The sequence below is a fragment of the Oncorhynchus gorbuscha genome, unplaced genomic scaffold (genome assembly GCF_021184085.1).
Source record: "Oncorhynchus gorbuscha isolate QuinsamMale2020 ecotype Even-year unplaced genomic scaffold, OgorEven_v1.0 Un_scaffold_2085, whole genome shotgun sequence".
NCBI lineage: Eukaryota > Metazoa > Chordata > Actinopteri > Salmoniformes > Salmonidae > Oncorhynchus > Oncorhynchus gorbuscha.
In genome coordinates, this window is record NW_025746679.1 from 49,184 (window position 1) to 77,150 (window position 27,967).

The 27,967-nt window shown below is 46.9% G+C and overlaps 1 protein-coding gene across 1 annotated transcript in view; it reads right to left on the bottom strand.

The window, feature by feature from the left end:
- The window catches only part of LOC124024927 (neuronal acetylcholine receptor subunit alpha-3-like), a gene marked incomplete at its 3' end in the record, with an annotated part of 62,851 nt that extends 42,956 nt beyond the window's left edge, over positions 1 to 19,895 (bottom strand). The window contains exons 1-2 of the mRNA XM_046338657.1: positions 19,701 to 19,895; positions 19,011 to 19,105 (exon numbers count right to left, since the gene is read on the bottom strand). Coding sequence (XP_046194613.1) covers positions 19,011 to 19,068 — 58 coding nt within the window. The remainder of the gene's footprint in view (positions 1 to 19,010; positions 19,106 to 19,700) is intronic.
- Positions 19,896 to 27,967: the final 8,072 nt, after the last annotated feature.

Consider the following 27,967-nt stretch of genomic DNA (forward strand, 5'->3'; position numbering starts at 1 on the left):
ATGGGACATGGAGCCATGACACACACACAACCATCCCTCTATAGCCCTGCATGTTATAGTGACCCTATCCCTCATCAACATGGGACATGGAGCCATGACACACACACACAACCATCCCTCTATAGCCCTGCATGTTATAGTGACCCTATCCCTCATCAACATGGGACATGGAGCCATGACACACACACACAACCATCCCTCTATAGCCCTGCATGTTATAGTGACCCTATCCCTCATCAACATGGGACATGGAGCCATGACACACACACACAACCATCCCTCTATAGCCCTGCTTGTTATAGTGACCCTATCCTCATCAACATGGGACATGGAGCCATGACACACACACAACCATCCCTCTATAGCCCTGCATGTTATAGTGACCCTATCCCTCATCAACATGGGACATGGAGCCATGACACACACACAACCATCCCTCTATAGCCCTGCATGTTATAGTGACCCTATCCCTCATCAACATGGGACATGGAGCCATGACACACACACAACCATCCCTCTATAGCCCTGCATGTTATAGTGACCCTTTCCCTCATCAACATGGGACATGGAGCCATGACATACACACACAACCATCCCTCTATAGCCCTGCATGTTATAGTGACCCTATCCCTCATCAACATGGGACATGGAGCCATGACACACACACACAACCATCCCTCTATAGCCCTGCATGTTATAGTGACCCTATCCCTCATCAACATGGACATGGAGCCATGACACACACACAACCATCCCTCTATAGCCCTGCATGTTATAGTGACCCTATCCCTCATCAACATGGGACATGGAGCCATGACACACACACAACCATCCCTCTATAGCCCTGCATGTTATAGTGACCCTATCCCTCATCAACATGGGACATGGAGCCATGACACACACACACAACCATCCCTCTATAGCCCTGCATGTTATAGTGACCCTATCCCTCATCAACATGGGACATGGAGCCATGACACACACACACAACCATCCCTCTATAGCCCTGCATGTTATAGTGACCCTATCCCTCATCAACATGGGACATGGAGCCATGACACACACACACAACCATCCCTCTATAGCCCTGCATGTTATAGTGACCCTATCCCTCATCAACATGGGACATGGAGCCATGACACACACACACAACCATCCCTCTATAGCCCTGCATGTTATAGTGACCCTATCCCTCATCAACATGGGACATGGAGCCATGACACACACACACAACCATCCCTCTATAGCCCTATATGTTATAGTGACCCTATCCCTCATCAACATGACACACACACAACCATCCCTCTATAGCCCTGCATGTTATAGTGACCCTATCCCTCATCAACATGGGACATGGAGCCATGACACACACACACAACCATCCCTCTATAGCCCTGCATGTTATAGTGACCCTATCCCTCATCAACATGGGACATGGAGCCATGACACACACACACAACCATCCCTCTATAGCCCTGCATGTTATAGTGACCCTATCCCTCATCAACATGGGACATGGAGCCATGACACACACACACAACCATCACTCTATAGCCCTATATGTTATAGTGACCCTATCCCTCATCAACATGGGACATGGAGCCATGACACACACACAACCATCCCTCTATAGCCCTGCATGTTATAGTGACCCTTTCCCTCATCAACATGGGACATGGAGCCATGACACACACACACAACCATCCCTCTATAGCCCTGCTTGTTATAGTGACCCTATCCCTCATCAACATGGGACATGGAGCCATGACACACACACACAACCATCCCTCTATAGCCCTGCATGTTATAGTGACCCTATCCCTCATCAACATGACACACACACAACCATCCCTCTATAGCCCTGCATGTTATAGTGACCCTATCCCTCATCAACATGGGACATGGAGCCATGACACACACACACAACCATCCCTCTATAGCCCTGCATGTTATAGTGACCCTATCCCTCATCAACATGGGACATGGAGCCATGACACACACACAACCATCCCTCTATAGCCCTGCATGTTATAGTGACCCTATCCCTCATCAACATGGGACATGGAGCCATGACACACACACACACACAACCATCCCTCTATAGCCCTGCATGTTATAGTGACCCTATCCCTCATCAACATGGGACATGGAGCCATGACACACACACACAACCATCCCTCTATAGCCCTGCATGTTATAGTGACCCTATCCCTCATCAACATGACACACACACACAACCATCCCTCTATAGCCCTATATGTTATAGTGACCCTATCCCTCATCAACATGGGACATGGAGCCATGACACACACACAACCATCCCTCTATAGCCCTGCTTGTTATAGTGACCCTATCCCTCATCAACATGGGACATGGAGCCATGACACACACACAACCATCCCTCTATAGCCCTGCATGTTATAGTGACCCTATCCCTCATCAACATGACACACACACAACCATCCCTCTATAGCCCTGCATGTTATAGTGACCCTATCCCTCATCAACATGGGACATGGAGCCATGACACACACACACAACCATCCCTCTATAGCCCTGCATGTTATAGTGACCCTATCCCTCATCAACATGGGACATGGAGCCATGACACACACACAACCATCCCTCTATAGCCCTGCATGTTATAGTGACCCTATCCCTCATCAACATGGGACATGGAGCCATGACACACACACACACACAACCATCCCTCTATAGCCCTGCATGTTATAGTGACCCTATCCCTCATCAACATGGGACATGGAGCCATGACACACACACACAACCATCCCTCTATAGCCCTGCATGTTATAGTGACCCTATCCCTCATCAACATGACACACACACACAACCATCCCTCTATAGCCCTATATGTTATAGTAACCCTATCCCTCATCAACATGGGACATGGAGCCATGACACACACACAACCATCCCTCTATAGCCCTGCATGTTATAGTGACCCTATCCCTCATCAACATGACACACACACAACCATCCCTCTATAGCCCTGCATGTTATAGTGACCCTATCCCTCATCAACATGACACACACACAACCATCCCTCTATAGCCCTGCATGTTATAGTGACCCTATCCCTCATCAACATGACACACACACAACCATCCCTCTATAGCCCTGCTTGTTATAGTGACCCTATCCCTCATCAACATGGGACATGGAGCCATGACACACACACACAACCATCCCTCTATAGCCCTGCATGTTATAGTGACCCTATCCCTCATCAACATGGGACATGGAGCCATGACACACACACACACAACCATCCCTCTATAGCCCTGCATGTTATAGTGACCCTATCCCTCATCAACATGGGACATGGAGCCATGACACACACACACAACCATCCCTCTATAGCCCTGCATGTTATAGTGACCCTATCTGTCATGTTTGTCATTTATTATCATGTCTTGTCCCTGTGCTCCCCATTCTGTTCGTTTCCCTCTGCTGGTCTTATTGGGTTCTTTCCCTCTTTCTATCCCTCTCTCTCCCCCTCCCCCTCTCACTCTCTCGCTCTCTCTTCTCTCTATCGTTCCGTTCCTGCTCCCAGCTGTTCCTATTCCCCTAATCATCATTTAGTCTTCCCACACCTGTTCCCGATCCTTTCCCCTGATTAGAGTCCCTATTTATTCCTTTGTGTTCCGTTCCTGTCCCGTCGGTTCCTTGTTTAGTATTCACCATGCTGTGATTGCGTTTCGCCCTGTCCTGTCGTGTTTTTGCTGTGATTGTGTATCGCCCTGTCCTGTCGTGTTTTTTTGCCTTCATCAGATGCTGCGTGTGAGCAGGTGTCTCTGTCTACCACGGCCTGCGCCTACCCGAAGCGACCTGCAGTCTGTGGCCGCTTCTCCAGTTATTCCCCTCTACAGACTAGAGGATTTCTGTTATTCCCTGTTTGGACTTAAATAAACTCTGTTTCTGTTAAGTCGCTTTTGGGTCCTCTTTCACCTGCATGACAGAAGGAACCGACCAAGGAATGGACCCAGCGACTTCAGACGCTCGTTACACTGCCGTCAAGATCCAAGGAGCCATGCTCGGCAGACACGAGCAGGAATTGTCTGCTGCTCGCCATGCCGTGGAGAACCTGGCCGCTCAGGTTTCCGACCTCTCTGGACAGTTCCAGAGTCTACGTCTCGTGCCACCTGTTACTTCCTGGCCTGCCGAGCCTCCAGAACCTAGGGTTAATAACCCACCTTGCTACTCCGGGCAGCCCACTGAGTGCCGCTCCTTTCTCACGCAGTGTGAGATTGTGTTCTCTCTCCAACCCAACACATACTCTAGAGAGAGAGCTCGGGTTGCTTACGTCATTTCACTCCTTACTGGCCGGGCTCGAGAATGGGGCACAGCTATCTGGGAGGCAAGGGCTGATTGCTCTAACAAGTTCCAGAACTTTAAAGAGGAGATGATTCGGGTTTTTGACCGTTCAGTTTTTGGTAGGGAGGCTTCTAGGGCCCTGGCTTCCTTATGCCAAGGTGAACGGTCCATAACGGATTATTCTATTGAGTTTCGCACTCTTGCTGCCTCTAGTGAGTGGAACGAGCCGGCGCTGCTCGCTCGTTTTCTGGAGGGACTCCACGCAGTGGTTAAGGATGAGATCCTCTCCCGGGAGGTTCCTTCAGATGTGGACTCTTTGATTGCTCTCGCCATCCGCATAGAACGACGGGTAGATCTTCGTCACCGGGCTCGTGGAAGAGAGCTCGCATCAACGGTGTTTCCCTGCTCCGCATCGCAACCATCTCCCTCCTCTGGCTTTGAGACTGAGCCCATGCAGCTGGGAGGGATTCGCATCTCGACTAAGGAGAGGGAACGGAGGATCACCAACCGCCTGTGCCTCTATTGCGGAGTTGCTGGACATTTTGTTAATTCATGTCCAGTAAAGCCAGAGCTCATCTGTAAGCGGAGGGCTACAGGTGAGCGCAACTACTCAAGTCTCTCCATCAAAGTCCTGTACTACTTTGTCGGTCCACCTACGCTGGACCGGTTCGGGTGCTACATGTAGTGCCTTGATAGACTCTGGGGCTGAGGGTTGTTTCATGGACGAAGCATGGGTTCGGAAACATGACATTCCTTTCAGAGAGTTAGAGAAGCCTACGCCCATGTTCGCCTTAGATGGTAGTCATCTTCCCAGTATCAGATTTGAGACACTACCTTTAACCCTCACAGTATCTGGTAACCACAGTGAGACTATTTCTTTTTGATTTTCCGTTCACCGTTTACACCTGTTGTTTTGGGTCATCCCTGGCTAGTATGTCATAATCCTTCTATTAATTGGTCTAGTAATTCTATCCTATCCTGGAACGTTTCTTGTCATGTGAAGTGTTTAATGTCTGCCATCCCTCCCGTTTCTTCTGTCCCTACTTCTCAGGAGGAACCTGGCGATTTGACAGGAGTGCCGGAGGAATATCATGATCTGCGCACGGTCTTCAGTCGGTCCCGAGCCAACTCCCTTCCTCCTCACCGGTCGTATGATTGTAGTATTGATCTCCTTCCGGGGACCACTCCTCCTCGAGGTAGACTATACTCTCTGTCGGCTCCCGAACGTAAGGCTCTCGAGGATTATTTGTCTGTGTCTCTTGACGCCGGTACCATAGTGCCTTCTTCTTCTCCGGCCGGGGCGGGGTTCTTTTTGTTATGAAGAAGGACGGTACTCTGCGCCCTGCGTGGATTATCGAGGGCTGAATGACATAACGGTTAAGAATCGTTATCCGCTTCCCCTTATGTCATCAGCCTTCGAGATTCTGCAGGGAGCCAGGTGCTTTACTAAGTTGGACCTTCGTAACGCTTACCATCTCGTGCGCATCAGAGAGGGGGACGAGTGGAAAACGGCGTTTAACACTCCGTTAGGGCATTTTGAGTACCGGGTTCTGCCGTTCGGTCTCGCCAATGCGCCAGCTGTTTTTCAGGCATTAGTTAATGATGTTCTGAGAGACATGCTGAACATTTTTGTTTTTGTCTATCTTGACGATATCCTGATTTTTTCTCCGTCACTCGAGATTCATGTTCAGCACGTTCGACGTGTTCTACAGCGCCTTTTAGAGAATTGTCTCTACGTAAAGGCTGAGAAGTGCTCTTTTCATGTCTCCTCCGTTACTTTTCTCGGTTCCGTTATTTCCGCTGAAGGCATTCAGATGGATTCCGCTAAGGTCCAAGCTGTCAGTGATTGGCCCGTTCCAAGGTCACGTGTCGAGTTGCAGCGCTTTTTAGGTTTCGCTAATTTCTATCGGCGTTTCATTCGTAATTTCGGTCAAGTTGCTGCCCCTCTCACAGCTCTTACTTCTGTCAAGACGTGTTTTAAGTGGTCCGGTTCCGCCCAGGGAGCTTTTGATCTTCTAAAAGAACGTTTTACGTCCGCTCCTATCCTCGTTACTCCTGACGTCACTAGACAATTCATTGTCGAGGTTGACGCTTCAGAGGTAGGCGTGGGAGCCATTCTATCCCAGCGCTTCCAGTCTGACGATAAGGTTCATCCTTGCGCTTATTTTTCTCATCGCCTGTCGCCATCTGAGCGCAACTATGATGTGGGTAACCGTGAACTGCTCGCCATCCGCTTAGCCCTAGGCGAATGGCGACAGTGGTTGGAGGGGGCGACCGTTCCTTTTGTCGTTTGGACAGACCATAAGAACCTTGAGTACATCCGTTCTGCCAAACGACTTAATGCCCGTCAAGCTCGTTGGGCGTTGTTTTTCGCTCGTTTCGAGTTTGTGATTTCTTACCGTCCGGGTAGCAAGAACACCAAGCCTGATGCCTTATCCCGTCTGTTTAGTTCTTCTGTGGCTTCTACTGATCCCGAGGGGATTCTTCCTTATGGGCGTGTTGTCGGGTTAACAGTCTGGGGAATTGAAAGACAGGTTAAGCAAGCACTCACGCACACTGCGTCGCCGCGCGCTTGTCCTAGTAACCTCCTTTTCGTTCCTGTTTCCACTCGTCTGGCTGTTCTTCAGTGGGCTCACTCTGCCAAGTTAGCTGGTCATCCCGGTGTTCGAGGCACTCTTGCGTCTATTCGCCAGCGCTTTTGGTGGCCGACTCAGGAGCGTGACACGCGCCGTTTCGTGGCTGCTTGTTCGGACTGCGCGCAGACTAAGTCGGGTAACTCTCCTCCTGCCGGTCGTCTCAGACCGCTCCCCATTCCTTCTCGACCATGGTCTCACATTGCCTTAGACTTCATTACCGGTCTGCCTTTGTCTGCGGGGAAGACTGTGATTCTGACGGTTGTCGATAGGTTCTCTAAGGCGGCACATTTCATTCCCCTCGCTAAACTTCCTTCCGCTAAGGAGACGGCACAAATCATTATTGAGAATGTATTCAGAATTCATGGCCTCCCGTTAGACGCCGTTTCAGACAGAGGCCCGCAATTCACGTCACAGTTTTGGAGGGAGTTCTGTCGTTTGATTGGTGCGTCCGTCAGTCTCTCTTCCGGGTTTCATCCCCAGTCTAACGGTCAAGCAGAGAGGGCCAATCAGACGATTGGTCGCATACTACGCAGCCTTTCTTTCAGAAACCCTGCGTCTTGGGCAGAACAGCTCCCCTGGGCAGAATACGCTCACAATTCGCTTCCTTCGTCTGCTACCGGGTTATCTCCGTTTCAGAGTAGTCTGGGTTACCAGCCTCCTCTGTTCTCATCCCAGCTTGCCGAGTCCAGCGTTCCCTCCGCTCAAGCGTTTGTCCAACGTTGTGAGCGCACCTGGAGGAGGGTGAGGTCTGCACTTTGCCGTTACAGGGCACAGACGGTGAGAGCCGCCAATAAACGCAGGATTAAGAGTCCAAGGTATTGTTGCGGCCAGAGAGTGTGGCTTTCCACTCGCAACCTTCCTCTTACGACAGCTTCTCGTAAGTTGACTCCGCGGTTCATTGGTCCGTTCCGTGTCTCCCAGGTCGTCAATCCTGTCGCTGTGCGACTGCTTCTTCCGCGACATCTTCGTCGCGTCCATCCTGTCTTCCATGTCTCCTGTGTTAAGCCCTTTCTTCGCACCCCCGTTCGTCTTCCCTCCCCCTCCCGTCCTTGTCGAGAGCGCACCTATTTACAAGGTACATAAGATCATGGACATGCGTTCTCGGGGACGGGGTCACCAATACTTAGTGGATTGGGAGGGTTACGGTCCTGAGGAGAGGAGTTGGGTTCCGTCTCGGGACGTGCTGGACCGTTCACTCATCGATGATTTCCTCCGTTGCCGCCAGGATTCCTCCTCGAGTGCGCCAGGAGGCGCTCGGTGAGTGGGGGTACTGTCATGTTTGTCATTTATTATCATGTCTTGTCCCTGTGCTCCCCATTCTGTTCGTTTCCCTCTGCTGGTCTTATTGGGTTCTTTCCCTCTTTCTATCCCTCTCTCTCCCCCTCCCCTCTCACTCTCTCGCTCTCTCTTCTCTCTATCGTTCCGTTCCTGCTCCCAGCTGTTCCTATTCCCCTAATCATCATTTAGTCTTCCCACACCTGTTCCCGATCCTTTCCCCTGATTAGAGTCCCTATTTATTCCTTTGTGTTCCGTTCCTGTCCCGTCGGTTCCTTGTTTAGTATTCACCATGCTGTGATTGCGTTTCGCCCTGTCCTGTCGTGTTTTTGCTGTGATTGTGTATCGCCCTGTCCTGTCGTGTTTTTTTGCCTTCATCAGATGCTGCGTGTGAGCAGGTGTCTCTGTCTACCACGGCCTGCGCCTACCCGAAGCGACCTGCAGTCTGTGGCCGCTTCTCCAGTTATTCCCCTCTACAGACTAGAGGATTTCTGTTATTCCCTGTTTGGACTTAAATAAACTCTGTTTCTGTTAAGTCGCTTTTGGGTCCTCTTTCACCTGCATGACACTATCCCTCATCAACATGGGACATGGAGCCATGACACACACACACAACCATCCCTCTATAGCCCTGCATGTTATAGTGACCCTATCCCTCATCAACATGACACACACACAACCATCCCTCTATAGCCCTGCATGTTATAGTGACCCTATCCCTCATCAACATGGGACATGGAGCCATGACACACACACACAACCATCCCTCTATAGCCCTGCATGTTATAGTGACCCTATCCCTCATCAACATGGGACATGGAGCCATGACACACACACAACCATCCCTCTATAGCCCTGCATGTTATAGTGACCCTATCCCTCATCAACATGGGACATGGAGCCATGACACACACACACAACCATCCCTCTATAGCCCTGCATGTTATAGTGACCCTATCCCTCATCAACATGGGACATGGAGCCATGACACACACACAACCATCCCTCTATAGCCCTATATGTTATAGTGACCCTATCCCTCATCAACAGAAGGGGACATAAATGATACATGCAGCAGCTCAGTTCAGGGACCTGATCATCATTCATTCAGAGGCAGAGAGAGAGGAGGAGTAGGTAAACCATGTGACAGACAAACTAACGTAACTACACACACACACACACACACACACACACACACACACACACACCAAGGTCTTGTAATGGAGCAGCCACAGTACTGGAGTTATGATACATGTTTACTGGAAGTGATGTGTAGCAGAGAGAGAGAGAGAGAGAGAGAGAGAGAGAGAGAGAGAGAGAGAGAGAGAGAGAGAGAGAGAGAGAGAGAGAGAGAGAGAGAGAGAGAGAGAGAGAGAGAGAGAGAGAGAGAGAGAGAGAGAGAGAGAGAGAGAGAGAGAGAGAGAGAGAGAGAGAGAGAGAGAGAGAGAGAGAGAAGTGGAGCTCAACCAACATTGTAGATAAAACCTATATTTATCTGTTTATTTATTTTCACACTTCAACTATTTGTAATTGTTACAACACTGTACATAGTCATAATACATAACACAACATTTGAAATGTCTATATTATTTAAAAACTTTTGTGATTGTAGTGTTTACTGATTTTATTTATTATTTTAGTATTTTTTTTATTATTTTTTAAATTTTATTTCCCTTTTGTTTATTGTATATTCCATTTGCCTTGGCAATGTAAACATACACTGCATGACCAAAAATATGTGGATACCTGCTTGTTAAACATCTCATTTCAAAATCATGGGCATTAATATGGATTTGGTCCCCTGTTTGCTGCTATAACAGCCTCAAGTCTTCTGGGAGGCTTTCCATTAAATATTAGAACATTGCTGCGGGGATTTGCTTCCATTCAGCCACAAGAGCATTAGTGATGTTGGGCACTGATGTTGGGTGATTAGGCCTGGCTCGCAGTCGGCGTTCCAATTCATCCCAAAGTTGTTTGATGGGGTTGAGGTCAGGGCTCTGTGCAAGCCAGTCAAGTTCTTCCACACCGATCTCAACAAAGCATTTCTATATGAACCTCTCTCGGTACACAGGGGCATTGTCATGCTGAAAAGGGAAAATGCTTTCCCCAAACTGTTACCACAACGTTGGAATCACAGAATCGTATAGAATGTCTCATGGACAGGGCTGCAGTGGAGCAGGTTGAGAGCTTCAAGTTCCTTGGCATCCACGTCACCAAAAAACTAACATGGTCCAAGCACACCAAGACAGTCGTGAAGAGGGCACAACAAAATCTATTCCCCCTCAGGAGACTGAAAAGATTTGGCATGGGTCCTCAGATCTTCAAAAGGTTGTACAGCTGCACCATTGAGAGCCCTGACTGGTTGCATCACTGCCTGGTATGGCAACTGCTCGACCGCAAGGCACTACAGAGGGTAGTGCGAACGGCCCAGTACATCACTAGGGCCAAGCTTCCTGCCATCCAGGACCTCTATACCAGGCGGTGTCAGAGGAAGGCCCTAAAAATTGTCAAAGAATCCAGCCACCCTAAGCACTATGCATTGGGGACGGTAGCATTCTCCTAGCTTCCGCCAAACCCAAACTCAGCCGTCAAACTGCCAGATGGTGAAGCGTGATTCGTAGCTCCAGAGAACACGTTTCCACTCCTCCAGACTCCAGAGATTTACACCACTACAAACAACGCTTGGCGCATGGTGATATTAGGCTTTTGTGTGGCTGCTCGCCCATGGAAACCCATTTCATGAAGCTCCCAATTAACAGTTATTGTGCTCATGTTGCTTCCAGAGGCAGTTTGGTTCGGTTCGGTTATGGAGATCACATGGCTGTGTGCTGGATTTTATACACCTGTCAACAACAGGTGTGGCTGAAACAGCTGAATCCACTCATTTGAAGGGGCTTCCATTTATAGAGGCTTCCAGCATATATAGTGTGTTTCCCAGCCAATAAAGCCCTTTTAATTGATTTGAATTGAGAGAGATAGAGAGAGAACAGGAGGAGTGTGCATTAAAGTGTGTGTGTGTGTGCGTGTGTGTGTGTGTGTGTGTTTGGAAGCATGTGTGTGGGTGTGTGCCTGTTTACGAATGTGCATACATGAATGTGTTTGTTTGTTAGTCCATGTCTGAGCAAGACACAGACAGAGAGAGCAGGTGAAGACAGAGAGACAAAAATAGCTAAAAGCCTGACAAAACCTAACGCCTCCAATCCATTAGACACAGTGGTACACACACACGCACACGCACACGCACACGCACACGCACACGCACACGCACACGCACACACACACACACACACACACACACACACACACACACACATACTTCTCCCTTTATCAAGCATGTATTTATCCATGTTTACCTTCGTGTGGTTAAAGACATGATGAGGACATGGTGTGTTGCCAGCTATTCTCCTGATGAGACTTGGTTCAGGCAGAGTTTTCTCTGAGCAGTTTCGGGTCACTGGCTGTCTATAAGTCATCAGATAAATCACCTGGCTGCATCTCAGTAATCTACACTGGACTCTTTCATAGACCTTTTGTCTAGTTCAATGGGTACGTCTCTATTGGCAAAAAAAGAAGAGTAACTCCACTTGTATGAAAATGGATGCATCTCAATAATATCAGGTGGATTCCTTCCTCACCTTGTGTAGTTAAATTGGTGCATCTTAATGGCTGAAAAAAAGAGGTCTACTTTATTGTCCTCTTTTCAGAAAATGGGTGCATCTTGATAGTCTAAAGGGGCATCCTTCCTCTCTTTGTCTTAGGCGATGAGTGCATCTTGATAGTCTAGAGGCATCCTTCCTCTCTTTGTCTTAGGCGATGGGTGCATCTTGATAGTCTAAAGGGGCATCCTTCCTCTCTTTGTTTTAGGCGATGAGTGCATCTTGATAGTCTAAAGGGGCATCCTTCCTCTCTTTGTCTTAGGCGATGGGTGCATCTTGATAGTCTAAAGGGGCATCCTTCCTCTCTTTGTCTTAGGCGATGAGTGCATCTTGATAGTCTAAAGAGGCATCCTTCCTCTCTTTGTCTTAGGCGATGAGTGCATCTTGATAGTCTAAAGAGGCATCCTTCCTCTCTTTGTCTTAGGCGATGGGTGCATCTTGATAGTCTAGAGGCATCCTTCCTCTCTTTGTCTTAGGCGATGGGTGCATCTTGATAGTCTAGAGGCATCCTTCCTCTCTTTGTCTTAGGCGATGAGTGCATTTTGATAGTCTAAACGGGCATCCTTCCTCTCTTTGTCTTAGGCGATGAGTGCATTTTGATAGTCTAAAGGGGCATCCTTCCTCTCTTTGTCTTAGGCGATGGGTGCATCTTGATAGTCTAGAGGCATCCTTCCTCTCTTTGTCTTAGGCGATGAGTGCATTTTGATAGTCTAAACGGGCATCCTTCCTCTCTTTGTCTTAGGCGATGAGTGCATTTTGATAGTCTAAAGGGGCATCCTTCCTCTCTTTGTCTTAGGCGATGAGTGCATCTTGATAGTCTAGAGGCATCCTTCCTCTCTTTGTCTTAGGCGATGGGTGCATCTTGATAGTCTAGAGGCATCCTTCCTCTCTTTGTCTTAGGCGATGGGTGCATTTTGATAGTCTAAAGGGGCATCCTTCCTCTCTTTGTCTTAGGCGATGGGTGCATCTTGATAGTCTAAAGGGGCATCCTTCCTCTCTTTGTCTTAGGCGATGGGTGCATCTTGATAGTCTAAAGGGGCATCCTTCCTCTCTTTGTCCTAGGCGATGGGTGCATTTTGATAGTCTAAAGGGGCATCCTTCCTCTCTTTGTCTTAGGCGATGAGTGCATCTTGATAGTCTAAAGGGGCATCCTTCCTCTCTTTGTCTTAGGCGATGAGTGCATCTTGATAGTCTAGAGGCATCCTTCCTCTCTTTGTCTTAGGCGATGGGTGCATTTTGATAGTCTAAAGGGGCATCCTTCCTCTCTTTGTTTTAGGCGATGAGTGCATTTTGATAGTCTAAAGGGGCATCCTTCCTCTCTTTGTCTTAGGCGATGGGTGCATTTTGATAGTCTAAAGGGGCATCCTTCCTCTCTTTGTCTTAGGCGATGGGTGCATTTTGATAGTCTAAAGGGGCATCCTTCCTCTCTTTGTCTTAGGCGATGGGTGCATCTTGATAGTCTAGAGGCATCCTTCCTCTCTTTGTCTTAGGCGATGAGTGCATTTTGATAGTCTAAAGGGGCATCCTTCCTCTCTTTGTCTTAGGCGATGGGTGCATCTTGATAGTCTAAAGAGGCATCCTTCCTCTCTTTGTCTTAGGCGATGGGTGCATCTTGATAGTCTAAAGAGGCATCCTTCCTCTCTTTGTCTTAGGCGATGAGTGCATCTTGATAGTCTAAAGGGGCATCCTTCCTCTCTTTGTCTTAGGCGATGAGTGCATCTTGATAGTCTAGAGGCATCCTTCCTCTCTTTGTCTTAGGCGATGAGTGCATCTTGATAGTCTAGAGGCATCCTTCCTCTCTTTGTCTTAGGCGATGAGTGCATCTTGATAGTCTAGAGGCATCCTTCCTCTCTTTGTCTTAGGCGATGAGTGCATCTTGATAGTCTAAAGAGGCATCCTTCCTCTCTTTGTCTTAGGCGATGAGTGCATCTTGATAGTCTAAAGGGGCATCCTTCCTCTCTTTGTCCTAGGCGATGGGTGCATCTTGATAGTCTAAAGAGGCATCCTTCCTCTCTTTGTCTTAGGCGATGGGTGCATCTTGATAGTCTAGAGGCATCCTTCCTCTCTTTGTCTTAGGCGATGAGTGCATCTTGATAGTCTAGAGGCATCCTTCCTCTCTTTGACCTAAGCGATGGGTGCATCTTGATAGTCTAGAGGCATCCTTCCTCTCTTTGTCTTAGGCGATGAGTGCATTTTGATAGTCTAAAGGGGCATCCTTCCTCTCTTTGTCTTAGGCGATGGGTGCATCTCCATACTGAGGTCTAACGTTGATTCCTTCCTCGCCAATTGTAAGAAAATGGGTGCATCGTTATAGTCTAATGTGGATTCCTTCATTTCCTTATCTCCTTTCCTTCTTCTGCACTAAAACAATAGGTGGTGAAAACCTGTTGCTTCCTGTCAACGGGGGAATGAGAGGACAGTAGGAAGACATTTTGAAGTTCAAGATGATTAATATCAATTTAAAAACAAAGGATGTGGAAGTCTGGGTTTCTCCCCTTAAAATCAATTAATAGATCATCACTTAGAAACATCCACCAAACCCAGGCCAAAGTGAGCATGACCTGTTGGGAAAACATTTAACATATAAAAAATGCATACGATCAATGTAAAATCTGTGCAGTCAATGTAAAATCTGTGCAGTCAATGTAAAATCTGTGCAGTCAATGTAAAATCTGTGCAGTCAATGTAAAATCTGTGCAGTCAATGTAAAATCTGTGCGTGGTACAATAGAGAGAGATGGAGAGAGCGAGCGCGGGAGATAGAGATAGATAGAGAGAGATGGAGAGAGCGAGCGCGGGAGATAGAGATAGATAGAGAGAGAGAGAATGATATGGAGAGTGAGAGATATATGGAGGGAGAGAGTAAATTATGTTAGAAGTGTTTACTAGCTCTGCAGTTCCATAATCAGATTCTGTTCTCTCTCTCTCTGTCTCTCTCTATTTGTTAACAATAACATAAACAGCATCACATATTCCGGTTATAAATCATTTCGACTCAAAACACATTTTGCATACAGGCCTACATCAAACTCCCCCGTTTATACGAGCCTGGATAGGCTATGATGACAGTGTTGCCTGGTATTCCATCATGTTGAGGTACATCACACGACAGTGTTTCCATCATGTTGGTGTACTTCACACGACAGTGTTTCCATCATGTTGGTGTACTTCACACGACAGTGTTTCCATCATGTTGGTGTACTTCACACGACAGTGTTTCCATCATGTTGGTGTACTTCACACGACAGTGTTTCCATCATGTTGGTGTACTTCACACGACAGTGTTTCCATCATGTTGGTGTACTTCACACGACAGTGTTTCCATCATGTTGGTGTACTTCACACGACAGTGTTTCCATCATGTTGGTGTACTTCACACGACAGTGTTTCCATCATGTTGGTGTACTTCACACAACAGTGTTTCCTGATATTCCATCATGTTGGTGTACTTCACACGACAGTGTTTCCATCATGTTGGTGTACTTCACACAATAGTGTTTCCATCATGTTGGTGTACTTCACACGACAGTGTTGCCTGATATTCCATCATGTTGGTGTACTTCACACGACAGTGTTTCCATCATGTTGGTGTACTTCACACGACAGTGTTTCCATCATGTTGGTGTACTTCACACGACAGTGTTTCCATCATGTTGGTGTACTTCACACGACAGTGTTGCCTGATATTCCATCATGTTGGTGTACTTCACACGAAAGTGTTTCCTGATATTCCATCATGTTGGTGTACTTCACACGACAGTGTTTCCTGATATTCTATCATGTTGGTGTACTTCACACGACAGTGTTTCCTGATATTCTATCATGTTGGTGTACTTCACACGACAGTGTTTCCTGATATTCCATCATGTTGGTGTACTTCACACGACAGTGTTTCCATCATGTTGGTGTACTTCACACGACAGTGTTTCCATCATGTTGGTGTACTTCACACGACAGTGTTTCCTGATATTCTATCATGTTGGTGTACTTCACACGACAGTGTTTCCATCATGTTGGTGTACTTCACACGACAGTGTTTCCATCATGTTGGTGTACTTCACACGACAGTGTTTCCATCATGTTGGTGTACTTCACACGACAGTGTTGCATGATAGTCTATCATGTTGGTGTACTTCACACGACAGTGTTGCATGATATTCTATCATGTTGGTGTACTTCACACGACAGTGTTGCATGATATTCTATCATGTTGGTGTACTTCACACGACAGTGTTGCATGATAGTCTATCATGTTGGTGTACTTCACACGACAGTGTTGCATGATATTCTATCATGTTGGTGTACTTCACACGACAGTGTTGCATGATATTCTATCATGTTGGTGTACTTCACACGACAGTGTTGCATGATATTCTATCATGTTGGTGTACTTCACACGACAGTGTTGCATGATATTCTATCATGTTGGTGTACTTCACACGACAGTGTTGCATGATATTCTATCATGTTGGTGTACTTCACACGACAGTGTTGCATGATATTCTATCATGTTGGTGTACTTCACACGACAGTGTTGCATGATATTCTATCATGTTGGTGTACTTCACACGACAGTGTTGCATGATATTCTATCATGTTGGTGTACTTCACACGACAGTGTTGCATGATATTCTATCATGTTGGTGTACTTCACACGACAGTGTTGCATGATATTCTATCATGTTGGTGTACTTCACACGACAGTGTTGCATGATATTCTATCATGTTGGTGTACTTCACACGACAGTGTTGCATGATATTCTATCATGTTGGTGTACTTCACACGACAGTGTTGCATGATATTCTATCATGTTGGTGTACTTCACACGACAGTGTTGCATGATATTCTATCATGTTGGTGTACTTCACACGACAGTGTTGCATGATATTCTATCATGTTGGTGTACTTCACACGACAGTGTTGCATGATATTCTATCATGTTGGTGTACATCACACGACAGTGTTGCATGATATTCTATCATGTTGGTGTACTTCACACGACAGTGTTGCATGATATTCTATCATGTTGGTGTACTTCACACGACAGTGTTGCATGATATTCTATCATGTTGGTGTACTTCACACGACAGTGTTGCATGATATTCTATCATGTTGGTGTACTTCACACGACAGTGTTGCATGATATTCTATCATGTTGGTGTACTTCACACGACAGTGTTGCATGATATTCTATCATGTTGGTGTACTTCACACGACAGTGTTGCATGATATTCTATCATGTTGGTGTACTTCACACGACAGTGTTGCATGATATTCTATCATGTTGGTGTACTTCACACGACAGTGTTGCATGATATTCTATCATGTTGGTGTACTTCACACGACAGTGTTGCATGATATTCTATCATGTTGGTGTACTTCACACGACAGTGTTGCATGATATTCTATCATGTTGGTGTACATCACACGACAGTGTTGCATGATATTCTATCATGTTGGTGTACATCACACGACAGTGTTGCATGATATTCTATCATGTTGGTGTACATCACACGACAGTGTTGCATGATATTCTATCATGTTGGTGTACTTCACACGACAGTGTTGCATGATATTCTATCATGTTGGTGTACTTCACACGACAGTGTTGCATGATATTCTATCATGTTGGTGTACTTCACACGACAGTGTTGCATGATATTCTATCATGTTGGTGTACTTCACACGACAGTGTTGCATGATATTCTATCATGTTGGTGTACTTCACACGACAGTGTTGCATGATATTCTATCATGTTGGTGTACTTCACACGACAGTGTTGCATGATATTCTATCATGTTGGTGTACTTCACACGACAGTGTTGCATGATATTCTATCATGTTGGTGTACTTCACACGACAGTGTTGCATGATATTCTATCATGTTGGTGTACTTCACACGACAGTGTTGCATGATATTCTATCATGTTGGTGTACTTCACACGACAGTGTTGCATGATATTCTATCATGTTGGTGTACTTCACACGACAGTGTTGCATGATATTCTATCATGTTGGTGTACATCACACGACAGTGTTGCATGATATTCTATCATGTTGGTGTACATCACACGACAGTGTTGCATGATATTCTATCATGTTGGTGTACATCACACGACAGTGTTGCATGATATTCTATCATGTTGGTGTACTTCACACGACAGTGTTGCATGATATTCTATCATGTTGGTGTACTTCACACGACAGTGTTGCATGATATTCTATCATGTTGGTGTACTTCACACGACAGTGTTGCATGATATTCTATCATGTTGGTGTACTTCACACGACAGTGTTGCATGATATTCTATCATGTTGGTGTACTTCACACGACAGTGTTGCATGATATTCTATCATGTTGGTGTACTTCACACGACAACGCTTCATTTTCTCATGGATGTTGTCCGAAGAACAATGTTCAACATATTAAATGATGGGCCTATAGGCGTTATGATGATGTGTAGTCTAACTTTCTGTACGTACCTTGTAAACAGAGAAGCTATATATGATGTCAATCTGTTTTTGGCTAATAGAATGATGGGCCTATAGGCGTTATGATGATGTGTAGTCTAACTTTCTGTACGTACCTTGTAAACAGAGAAGCTATATATGATGTCAATCTGTTTTTGGCTAATAGAATGATGGGCCTATAGGCGTTATGATGATGTGTAGTCTAACTTTCTGTACGTACCTTGTAAACAGAGAAGCTATATATGATGTCAATCTGTTTTGGCTATTACAATGTGTCCGCAAAAGTGAAAAAATTTCCCGTCACTTTCTCTATTCCTCTTCAATGTGTCCATAGACACACCCAGTATCACTCAGTTGACTAAATAAGTATACATTCCTCAAAACCATTTTCACACATTTTTGTAAGACGGGACAATCATATATCACGAAATTCGCCTTTATATACTGCCACTATGACAGTTCACCGTTTCCAAGTGAAGTACACCCCACTCTGCGACGCAAACATAACAGTATCTTACGCCTCTCTTCAAAAACAAGGAAAGTTTTAAATGCATATTGCTTATTATAAAAACGAACCAAAATACAACCAACAGTTGAATTCCACAACATGGTCGTTTAGTTATTAAAGTAGCTTACCTTGCATTATCAACACAAAGACGAGGAGCAGCAAAGTCCCTCGCGCAGCTTGATTCATCTCTCGTCCGGTAGTCTACTGGGGAACTGTCCCTACCCTGTGAAACAACGGCGATTTAGTCCGTTAACAGGAAACAGCAGGCTACAAACAGCACGAAATGTCTGGCTCTCTCCGGTAAACGTATTGCGCTGTGAGACTGCCCGTACGCAGCTTGGCTCACGAGAGAGACACGGAACTTCGCTTCGTTCCACCCCTTTGGGCGCTACCTCACGCGCACCACTCCAAACCCAACACAGGAAGATAGATAAGTGCACAAACACATCAAAGTCGTCGGTATAATAGACGAGTTTAATAAGCTGAAGAAGACATTTGAACTGAATTTATGTATTTGCAGTTTCCGACTGAAGTCTTGAACCGGAGAAAACGATTTTAGCCCCATGGACAGCGCATCATAACCCGTTTGTAGCATAGCCTCAAACTGCTGAAATCTGCCTGTTCAATTCGCGCAGCTGGCGTTGGATAAGAACCTGATAGACTATGTTGCAAACGGTTGGCCAGGTGACATATTCATTTTATATCGAGGAAGTTGATAATAACACATCTGGTGAGGATTTAACCTAAATTGCGTACAGCCTATGCGTAGGCTACGACATGACAATGATATCGCTCAAATTGTCGCGTTGAAAGTTTACCTCAGTTCAAATATAGTATTCAATCAATTTGTTGACTAGGCAGTTGAGTTAACTTATCTGAACTCCCTGGTCTGGAAAGAAAAGTTATTGCCTCTCTCCAAAACAACGTTCCGCCCTGGTGAAGATTGAGATTGCTTTTAGGTGTAAACGTCACGCCACCACGGGCTCCCCCGTGAGACGTTGATTCATTTTCGTCTCCATTTGTAACGCTTGGCTCGACGTCATCAAACGGAGTCCTTAGGAACATGGTACCTAGTCTAGCGCGAGGCGGACGAGTCAACACAAACCTTTCATCAAAGGGACAGCGTGACCAGGACCACGGGAGAGGTTTCGTTTTGTCGGTCGTAGCGTATAGGCTGTACGGTGTAATTCAACTATGGGTAACGGATTAAACATACATGCCACTATACGTGTGTGTATGTGTGTGCGAGAGAGAGATAAATAGAGAGAGAGTGTGTGTGTGTGTTTTGCGTGTGTGCGTGTGTGTGTGTGTGTGTGTGTGTGTGTGTGTGTGTGTGTGTGTGTGTGTGTGTGTGTGTGTGTGTGTGTGTGTGTGTGTGTGTGTGTGTGTGTGTGTGTGTGTGTGTGTGTGCATATTTAATCACACAGCTCTAATAAGAGACAGTAAGCTTAACTCAATAGTTTATTGAGACAATGAATTATGGAGCAAACAACATCTGTGCTGCCATGTGAGCCCCTCTGGGTGGGTCTGAGAGAGATAACAACATCTGTGCTGCCATGTGAGCCCCTCTGGGTGGGTCTGAGAGAGATAACAACATCTGTGCTGCCATGTGAGCCCCTCTGGTTGGGTCTGAGAGAGAGATAACAACATCTGTGCTGCCATGTGAGCCCCTCTGGGTGGGTCTGAGAGAGATAACAACATCTGTGCTGCCATGTGAGCCCCCCTGGGTGGGTCTGAGAGAGAGAGATAACAACATCTGTGCTGCCATGTGAGCCCCCCTGGGTGGGTCTGAGAGAGAGATAACAACATCTGTGCTGCCATGTGAGCCCCTCTGGGTGGGTCTGAGAGAGAGAGAACAACATCTGTGAGCCCCCCTGGGTGGGTCTGAGAGAGAGATAACAACATCTGTGCTGCCATGTGAGCCCCTCTGGGTGGGTCTGAGAGAGAGAGAACAACATCTGTGAGCCCCCCTGGGTGGGTCTGAGAGAGAGAGAACAACATCTGTGAGCCCCTCTGGGTGGGTCTGAGAGAGAGAGAACAACATCTGTGAGCCCCTCTGGGTGGGTCTGAGAGAGAGAGAACAACATCTGTGAGCCCCTCTGGGTGGGTCTGAGAGAGAAAGCATGTAAGAGGGAGAGAGAGACAGAACAGAGATGTGTGGATAAACCACTTTACCAATCTGTTGGCTCTATAAAACAGCAAAAACATCTACATGATCAATTAAAAAAGAGAAAGAGAGAGAGAGATAATTCACGAAATGGAACAAACACCGAATTGAGACTCTGCATGCAGAATTCGGTAAAAGCACCTCCATGTACAATGTACAACACCAAATAATGCAGAGCAGAATTAGGCCGATAACCGCAAGTTATCAAAATACAGAAAAGAGACATTCAATTCTACAACCACCTAAAAGGAAATGATTCCCAAATAAAGCCATCACCTACAGAGAGATGAACCTGGAGAAGAGTCCCCTAAGCAAGCTGTTCCTGGGGCTCTGTTCACAAACATTAACACACCCCACAGAGCCCCAGCACAGCAGCACAATTAGACCCAACCAAATCATGAGAAAACAAAAAGTTAATTACTTGATACATTGGAAAGAATGAACAAAAAAAACATTGGCCCTAAACAGAGAGTACACATTGGCAGAATACCTGACCACGGTGACTGACCCTAAACAGAGAGTACACAGTGGCAGAATACCTGACCACTGTGACTGACCCTAAACAGAGAGTACACAGTGGCAGAATACCTGACCACTGTGACTGACCCTAAACAGAGAGTACACAGTGGCAGAATACCTCACCACTGTGACTGACCCTAAACAGAGAGTACACAGTGGCAGAATACCTCACCACTGTGACTGACCCTAAACAGAGAGTACACAGTGGTAGAATACCTGACCACTGTGACTGACCCTAAACAGAGAGTACACAGTGGTAGAATACCTGACCACTGTGACTGACCCTAAACAGAGAGTACACAGTGGCAGAATACCTGACCACTGTGACTGACCCAAATTTAAGGAAATCTTTAACTGCTGTGTGAACTGACTCAGTAAGCATAGCCTTGCTATTGAGAAAGGCCACCGTAGGCAGACCTGGCTCTCAAGAGAAGACAGGCCATGTGCACACTGCCCACAAAATGAGGTGGAAACTGAGCTGCACTTCCTAACCTCCTGCCAAATATATGACCGTATTAGAGACACATATTTTCCTCTGATTACACAGACCCATGTAGAATTCAAAATCAAACCCAATTTTGATGAAGTCGCATATCTATTGAAATACCACAGTTATGCCATCAGAGCAGAAATATTTGTGACCTGTTGCAACAAGGAAAAAGGCAACTAGTGAAGAACAAACACCATTGTAAATACAAACCATATTTATGTTTATTTATTTTACATAATATGACATTTGAAATGTCTTTATTGTTTTGGAACTTTTGTGAGTGTAATGTTTGTGTATTGTTTATTTCGATTTTGTTTTATCTATTTCACTTGCTGTGGCAATGTAAACATGTGTTTCCCAAGCCAATAAAACCCTTGAATTGAAGTGGAAAATTCAATTGAGAGAGACACAGAGAGAGAGAGAGAGAGAGATAGAGAGAGAGAGACAGAGAGAGAGAGAGAGAGAGAGAGAGAGAGAGAGAGAGAGAGAGAGAGAGAGAGAGAGAGAGAGAGAGGGAGAGAGAGAGAGTGAGAGAGAGAGGGAGAGAGAAATAGAGAGAAAGCGAGAGAAAGAGAGAGGTGAGTGAGAGTGAGAGAGGAAGCGAGAGAGAGTGTAAGTACATCAGGGCTAAATTGTAGACCTGCACAAGGCTGGGATGGGCTACAGGACAATAGGAAAGCAGCTTGGTGAGAAGGCAACAACTGTTGGTGCAATTATTAGAAAATGGAAGAAGTTCAAGATGACGGTCAATCACCCTCGGTCTGGGGCTCCATGCAAGTTCTCACCTCGTGGGGCATCAATGATCATGAGGAAGGTGAGGGATCAGCCCAGAACTACACTGCAGGACCTGGTTAATGACCTGAAGAGAGCTGGGACCACAGTCTCAAAGAAAACCATTAGTAACACACTACGCCGTCATGGATTAAAATCCTGCAGCGCACGCAAGGTCCCCCTGCTCAAGCCAGCGCATGTCCAGGCCTGTCTGAAGTTTGCCAATGACCATCTGGATGATCCAGAGGAGGAATGGGAGAAGGTCATGTGGTCTGATGAGACAAATATAGAGCTTTTTGGTCTAAACTCCACTCGCCGTGTTTGGAGGAAGAAGAAGGATGAGCACAACCCCAAGAACACCATCACAACTGTGAAGCATGGAGGTGGAAACATCATCCTTTGGGGATGCTTTTCTGCCAAGGGGACAGGACGGCTGCACCATATTGAGGGGAGGATGGATGGGGCCATGTATCGCGAGATCTTGGCCAACAACCTCCTTCCCTCAGTAAGAGCATTGAAGATGGGTCGTGGCTGGGTCTTTCAGCATGTCAACGACCCAAAACACACAACCAGGGCAACTAAGGAGTGGCTCCGTAAGAAGCATCTCAAGGTCCTGCAGTGGCCTAGCCAGTCTCCAGACCTGAACCCAGTAGAACATCTTTGGAGGGAGCTGAATGTCCGTATTGCCCAGCGACAGCCCCAAAACCTGAAGGATCTGGAGAAGGACTGTATGGAGGAGTGGGCCAAAATCCCTGCTGCAGTGTGTGCAAACCTGGTCAAGAACTGCAGGAAACGTATGGTCTCTGTAATTGCAGACAAAGGTTTCTGTCCCAAATATTAAGTTCTGCTTTTCTGACGGATCAAATACTTATGTCATGAAATAAAATGCAAATTAATTACTTAAAAATCATACAATATGATTTTCTGGATGTTTGTTTTAGATTCCGTCTCTCACAATTGAAGTGCACCTATGATAAGAATTACAGACCTCTACATGCTTTGTAAGTGGGAAAACCTGCAAATTCGGCAGTGTGTCAAATACTTGTTCTCCCCACTGTATGTGTATACATATGTGATGATGGTATTTCTGTGAGGTACAGTATGATACCATTACCGCTTTGCATGATGTTGATATTATGTTGTTGATACACAAACACAAGAATGACACATGCACAGACACACACAAAGAAACACACACACACATATTCACTCGGGAATACACAGACAGACACTGACACACACACACACACACACACACACACACACACACACACACACACACACACACACACACACACACACACACACACACACACACACACACACACACACACACACACACACACACATTCACTTTCATCCCCTTTGCTCCTATTCAATATCTACCTCCTCTCTAGCCCCCTGTCACTCATCTACCTCCTCTCCCTATCTCTCTGTCACTCATCTACCTCCTCTCTCTATCCCCCTGTCACTCATCTACCTCCTCTCTCTATCTCTCTGTCACTCATCTACCTCCTCTCTATCCCTCTGTCACTGATCTACCTCCTCTCTCTATCCCCCTGTCACTCATCTACCTCCTCTCTCTATCCCTCTGTCACTCATCTACCTCCTCTCTCTATCCCCCTGTCACTCATCTACCTCCTCTCTCTATCCCCCTGTCACTCATCTACCTCCTCTCTCTATCCCTCTGTCACTCATCTACCTCCTCTCTCTATCTCTCTGTCACTCATCTACCTCCTCTCTCTATCCCCCTGTCACTCATCTACCTCCTCTCTCTATCCCTCATCTACCTCCTCTCTCTATCCCTCTGTCACTGATCTACCTCCTCTCTCTATCCCTCTGTCACTGATCTACCTCCTCTCTCTATCCCTCATCTACCTCCTCTCTCTATCCCTCTGTCACTCATCTACCTCCTCTCTCTATCCCTCTGTCACTGATCTACCTCCTCTCTCTATCCCCCTGTCACTCATCTACCTCCTCTCTCTATCCCTCTGTCACTGATCTACCTCCTCTCTCTATCCCCCTGTCACTCATCTACCTCCTCTCTCTATCCCCCTGTCACTCATCTACCTCCTCTCTCTATCCCCCTGTCACTCATCTACCTCCTCTCTCTATCTCTCTGTCACTCATCTACCTCCTCTCTCTATCTCTATCCCTCATCTACCTCCTCTCTCTATCCCCCTGTCACTCATCTACCTCCTCTCTCTATCTCTCTGTCACTGATCTACCTCCTCTCTCTATCTCTCTGTCACTGATTTACCTCCTCTCTAGCCCCCTGTCACTCATCTACCTCTCTCTATCCCTCTGTCACTCATCTACCTCCTCTCTCTATCTCTCTGTCACTGAAGTACCTCCTCTCTCTATCTCTCTGTCACTCATCTACCTCCTCTCTCTATCCCCCTGTCACTCATCTACCTCCTCTCTCTATCCCTCATCTACCTCCTCTCTCTATCCCCCTGTCACTCATCTACCTCCTCTCTCTATCCCCCTGTCACTCATCTACCTCCTCTCTCTATCCCCCTGTCACTCATCTACCTCCTCTCTCTATCCCCCTGTCACTCATCTACCTCTCTCTATCTCTCTGTCACTCATCTACCTCCTCTCTCTATCCCCCTGTCACTCATCTACCTCCTCTCTCTATCCCCCTGTCACTCATCTACCTCTCTCTATCTCTCTGTCACTCATCTACCTCCTCTCTCTATCCCCCTGTCACTCATCTACCTCTCTCTATCCCCCTGTCACTCATCTACCTCCCTCTCTATCCCCCTGTCACTCATCTACCTCTCTCTATCTCTCTGTCACTCATCTACCTCCTCTCTCTATCCCCCTGTCACTCATCTACCTCCCTCTCTATCCCCCTGTCACTCATCTACCTCTCTCTATCTCTCTGTCACTCATCTACCTCCTCTCTATCCCCCTGTCACTCATCTACCTCTCTCTATCCCCTGTCACTCATCTACCTCCTCTCTCTATCCCCCTGTCACTCATCTACCTCTCTCTATCTCTCTGTCACTCATCTACCTCCTCTCTCTATCCCCCTGTCACTCATCTACCTCTCTCTATCTCTCTGTCACTCATCTACCTCTCTCTATCCCCCTGTCACTCATCTACCTCCTCTCTCTATCCCCCTGTCACTCATCTACCTCTCTCTATCTCTCTGTCACTCATCTACCTCCTCTCTCTATCCCCCTATCACTCATCTACCTCCTCTCTCTATCCCCCTGTCACTCATCTACCTCCTCTCTCTATCCCCCTGTCACTCATCTACCTCCTCTCTCTATCCCCCTGTCACTCATCTACCTCCTCTCTCTATCTCTCTGTCACTCATCTACCTCCTCTCTCTATCTCTCTGTCACTCATCTACCTCCTCTCTCTATCCCCCTGTCACTCATCTACCTCCTCTCTCTATCCCCCTGTCACTCATCTACCTCCTCTCTCTATCCCCCTGTCACTCATCTACCTCCTCTCTCTATCTCTCTGTCACTCATCTACCTCCTCTCTCTATCCCCCTGTCACTCATCTACCTCCTCTCTCTATCCCCCTGTCACTCATCTACCTCTCTCTATGCCCCTGTCACTCATCTACCTCCTCTCTCTATCCCCCTGTCACTCATCTACCTCCTCTCTCTATCCCCCTGTCACTCATCTACCTCTCTCTATCTCTCTGTCACTCATCTACCTCCTCTCTCTATCCCCCTGTCACTCATCTACCTCTCTCTATCTCTCTGTCACTCATCTACCTCCTCTCTATCTCTCTGTCACTCATCTACCTCCTCTCTCTATCCCCCTGTCACTCATCTACCTCTCTCTATCTCTCTGTCACTCATCTACCTCCTCTCTATCTCTCTGTCACTCATCTACCTCCTCTCTCTAGCCATCTGTCACTCATCTACCTCCTCTCTATCCTTCTGTCACTCATCTACTCTCGCTCTTATCTACCTCCCTCACTCCCTCCATCTCTCTCTGCAGTCACTCTGGGCCTGTATGTGTGTGTGCTGCTCGTGCAAGTCTTTCTCCCTCTGTGAGCATGTGTGTGTGTCTGTGCATGTGTGTGTTTCTGTGCATGTGTGTGGGAAAGCAGGGAGCAGGTGTGGACTGGCAGGAATTGGCCCCAGAGAGACTCTTGACACACTCTGACACACTCTGACACACACACACACTCTGACACACAAACACACTCTGACACACACACACACACACACACACACACACACACACACACACACACACACACACACACACACACACACACACACACACACACACACACACACACACACACACACACACACACACACACACACACACAGAGAGAGAGAGGAAGACTTGCATGACCAGCGAACCAACACTAGAGAGATGACTCCAGATTCAAGTCGAAATTGAATCTGAAGTGACATTTTTTGCAGGTCACCAGGATATCGGGAGACACAGTCAAAACCGTCCACTAGCCAATCAAGATACTATCCATGATGCAGCTGTAGAACTTATTGAGGATGTGAGGGCCCATGCCACATCTTTTCAGCCTCCTGAGGGGGAAGAGGTGCTGTTGTACCCTCTTCATGACTGTGCTGGTGTGTGTGGACCATGATAGATCCTTAGTGATGTGGACACTGAAGAACTTGAAGCTCTTGACCCACTACAGCCCCGTCGATATGAATGGGGACATGCTCGGCAGTATGTTTCCTGTTGTCCACGATCATAAATGTTGTCTTGGTGATGTTGAGGAAGAGGTTGTCGTCCTTGCACCACACTGCCAGGTCTCTGACTTCCTCTCTATAGGCTGTCTCATTGTCGTCTGTGATCAGGCGTCCCACCATTGTGTTGTCAGCAAACTTAATGATGGTGTTGGAGTCGTGCAGTCATGGGTGAACAAGGGGTAGTACACGAGGGGACTGAGCACGCACCCCTGAGGGGTCCCCGTGTTGAGGGTCAGTGTGGCGGATGATTGCTGCCTACCCTCACCACCTGGGGCGGCCCGTCAGGAAGTCCAGGATCCAGTTGCAGAGGGAGGTGTTCAGTCCCAGGGTCCTTAGCTTAGTGATGATCTTGGAGGGCACTACAGTGTTCAACACTGAGCTGTAGTCAATAAACAGCAGGCAGTGTGGAGGGCAATAGAATTGGGTCATCTGTGTGATCTGT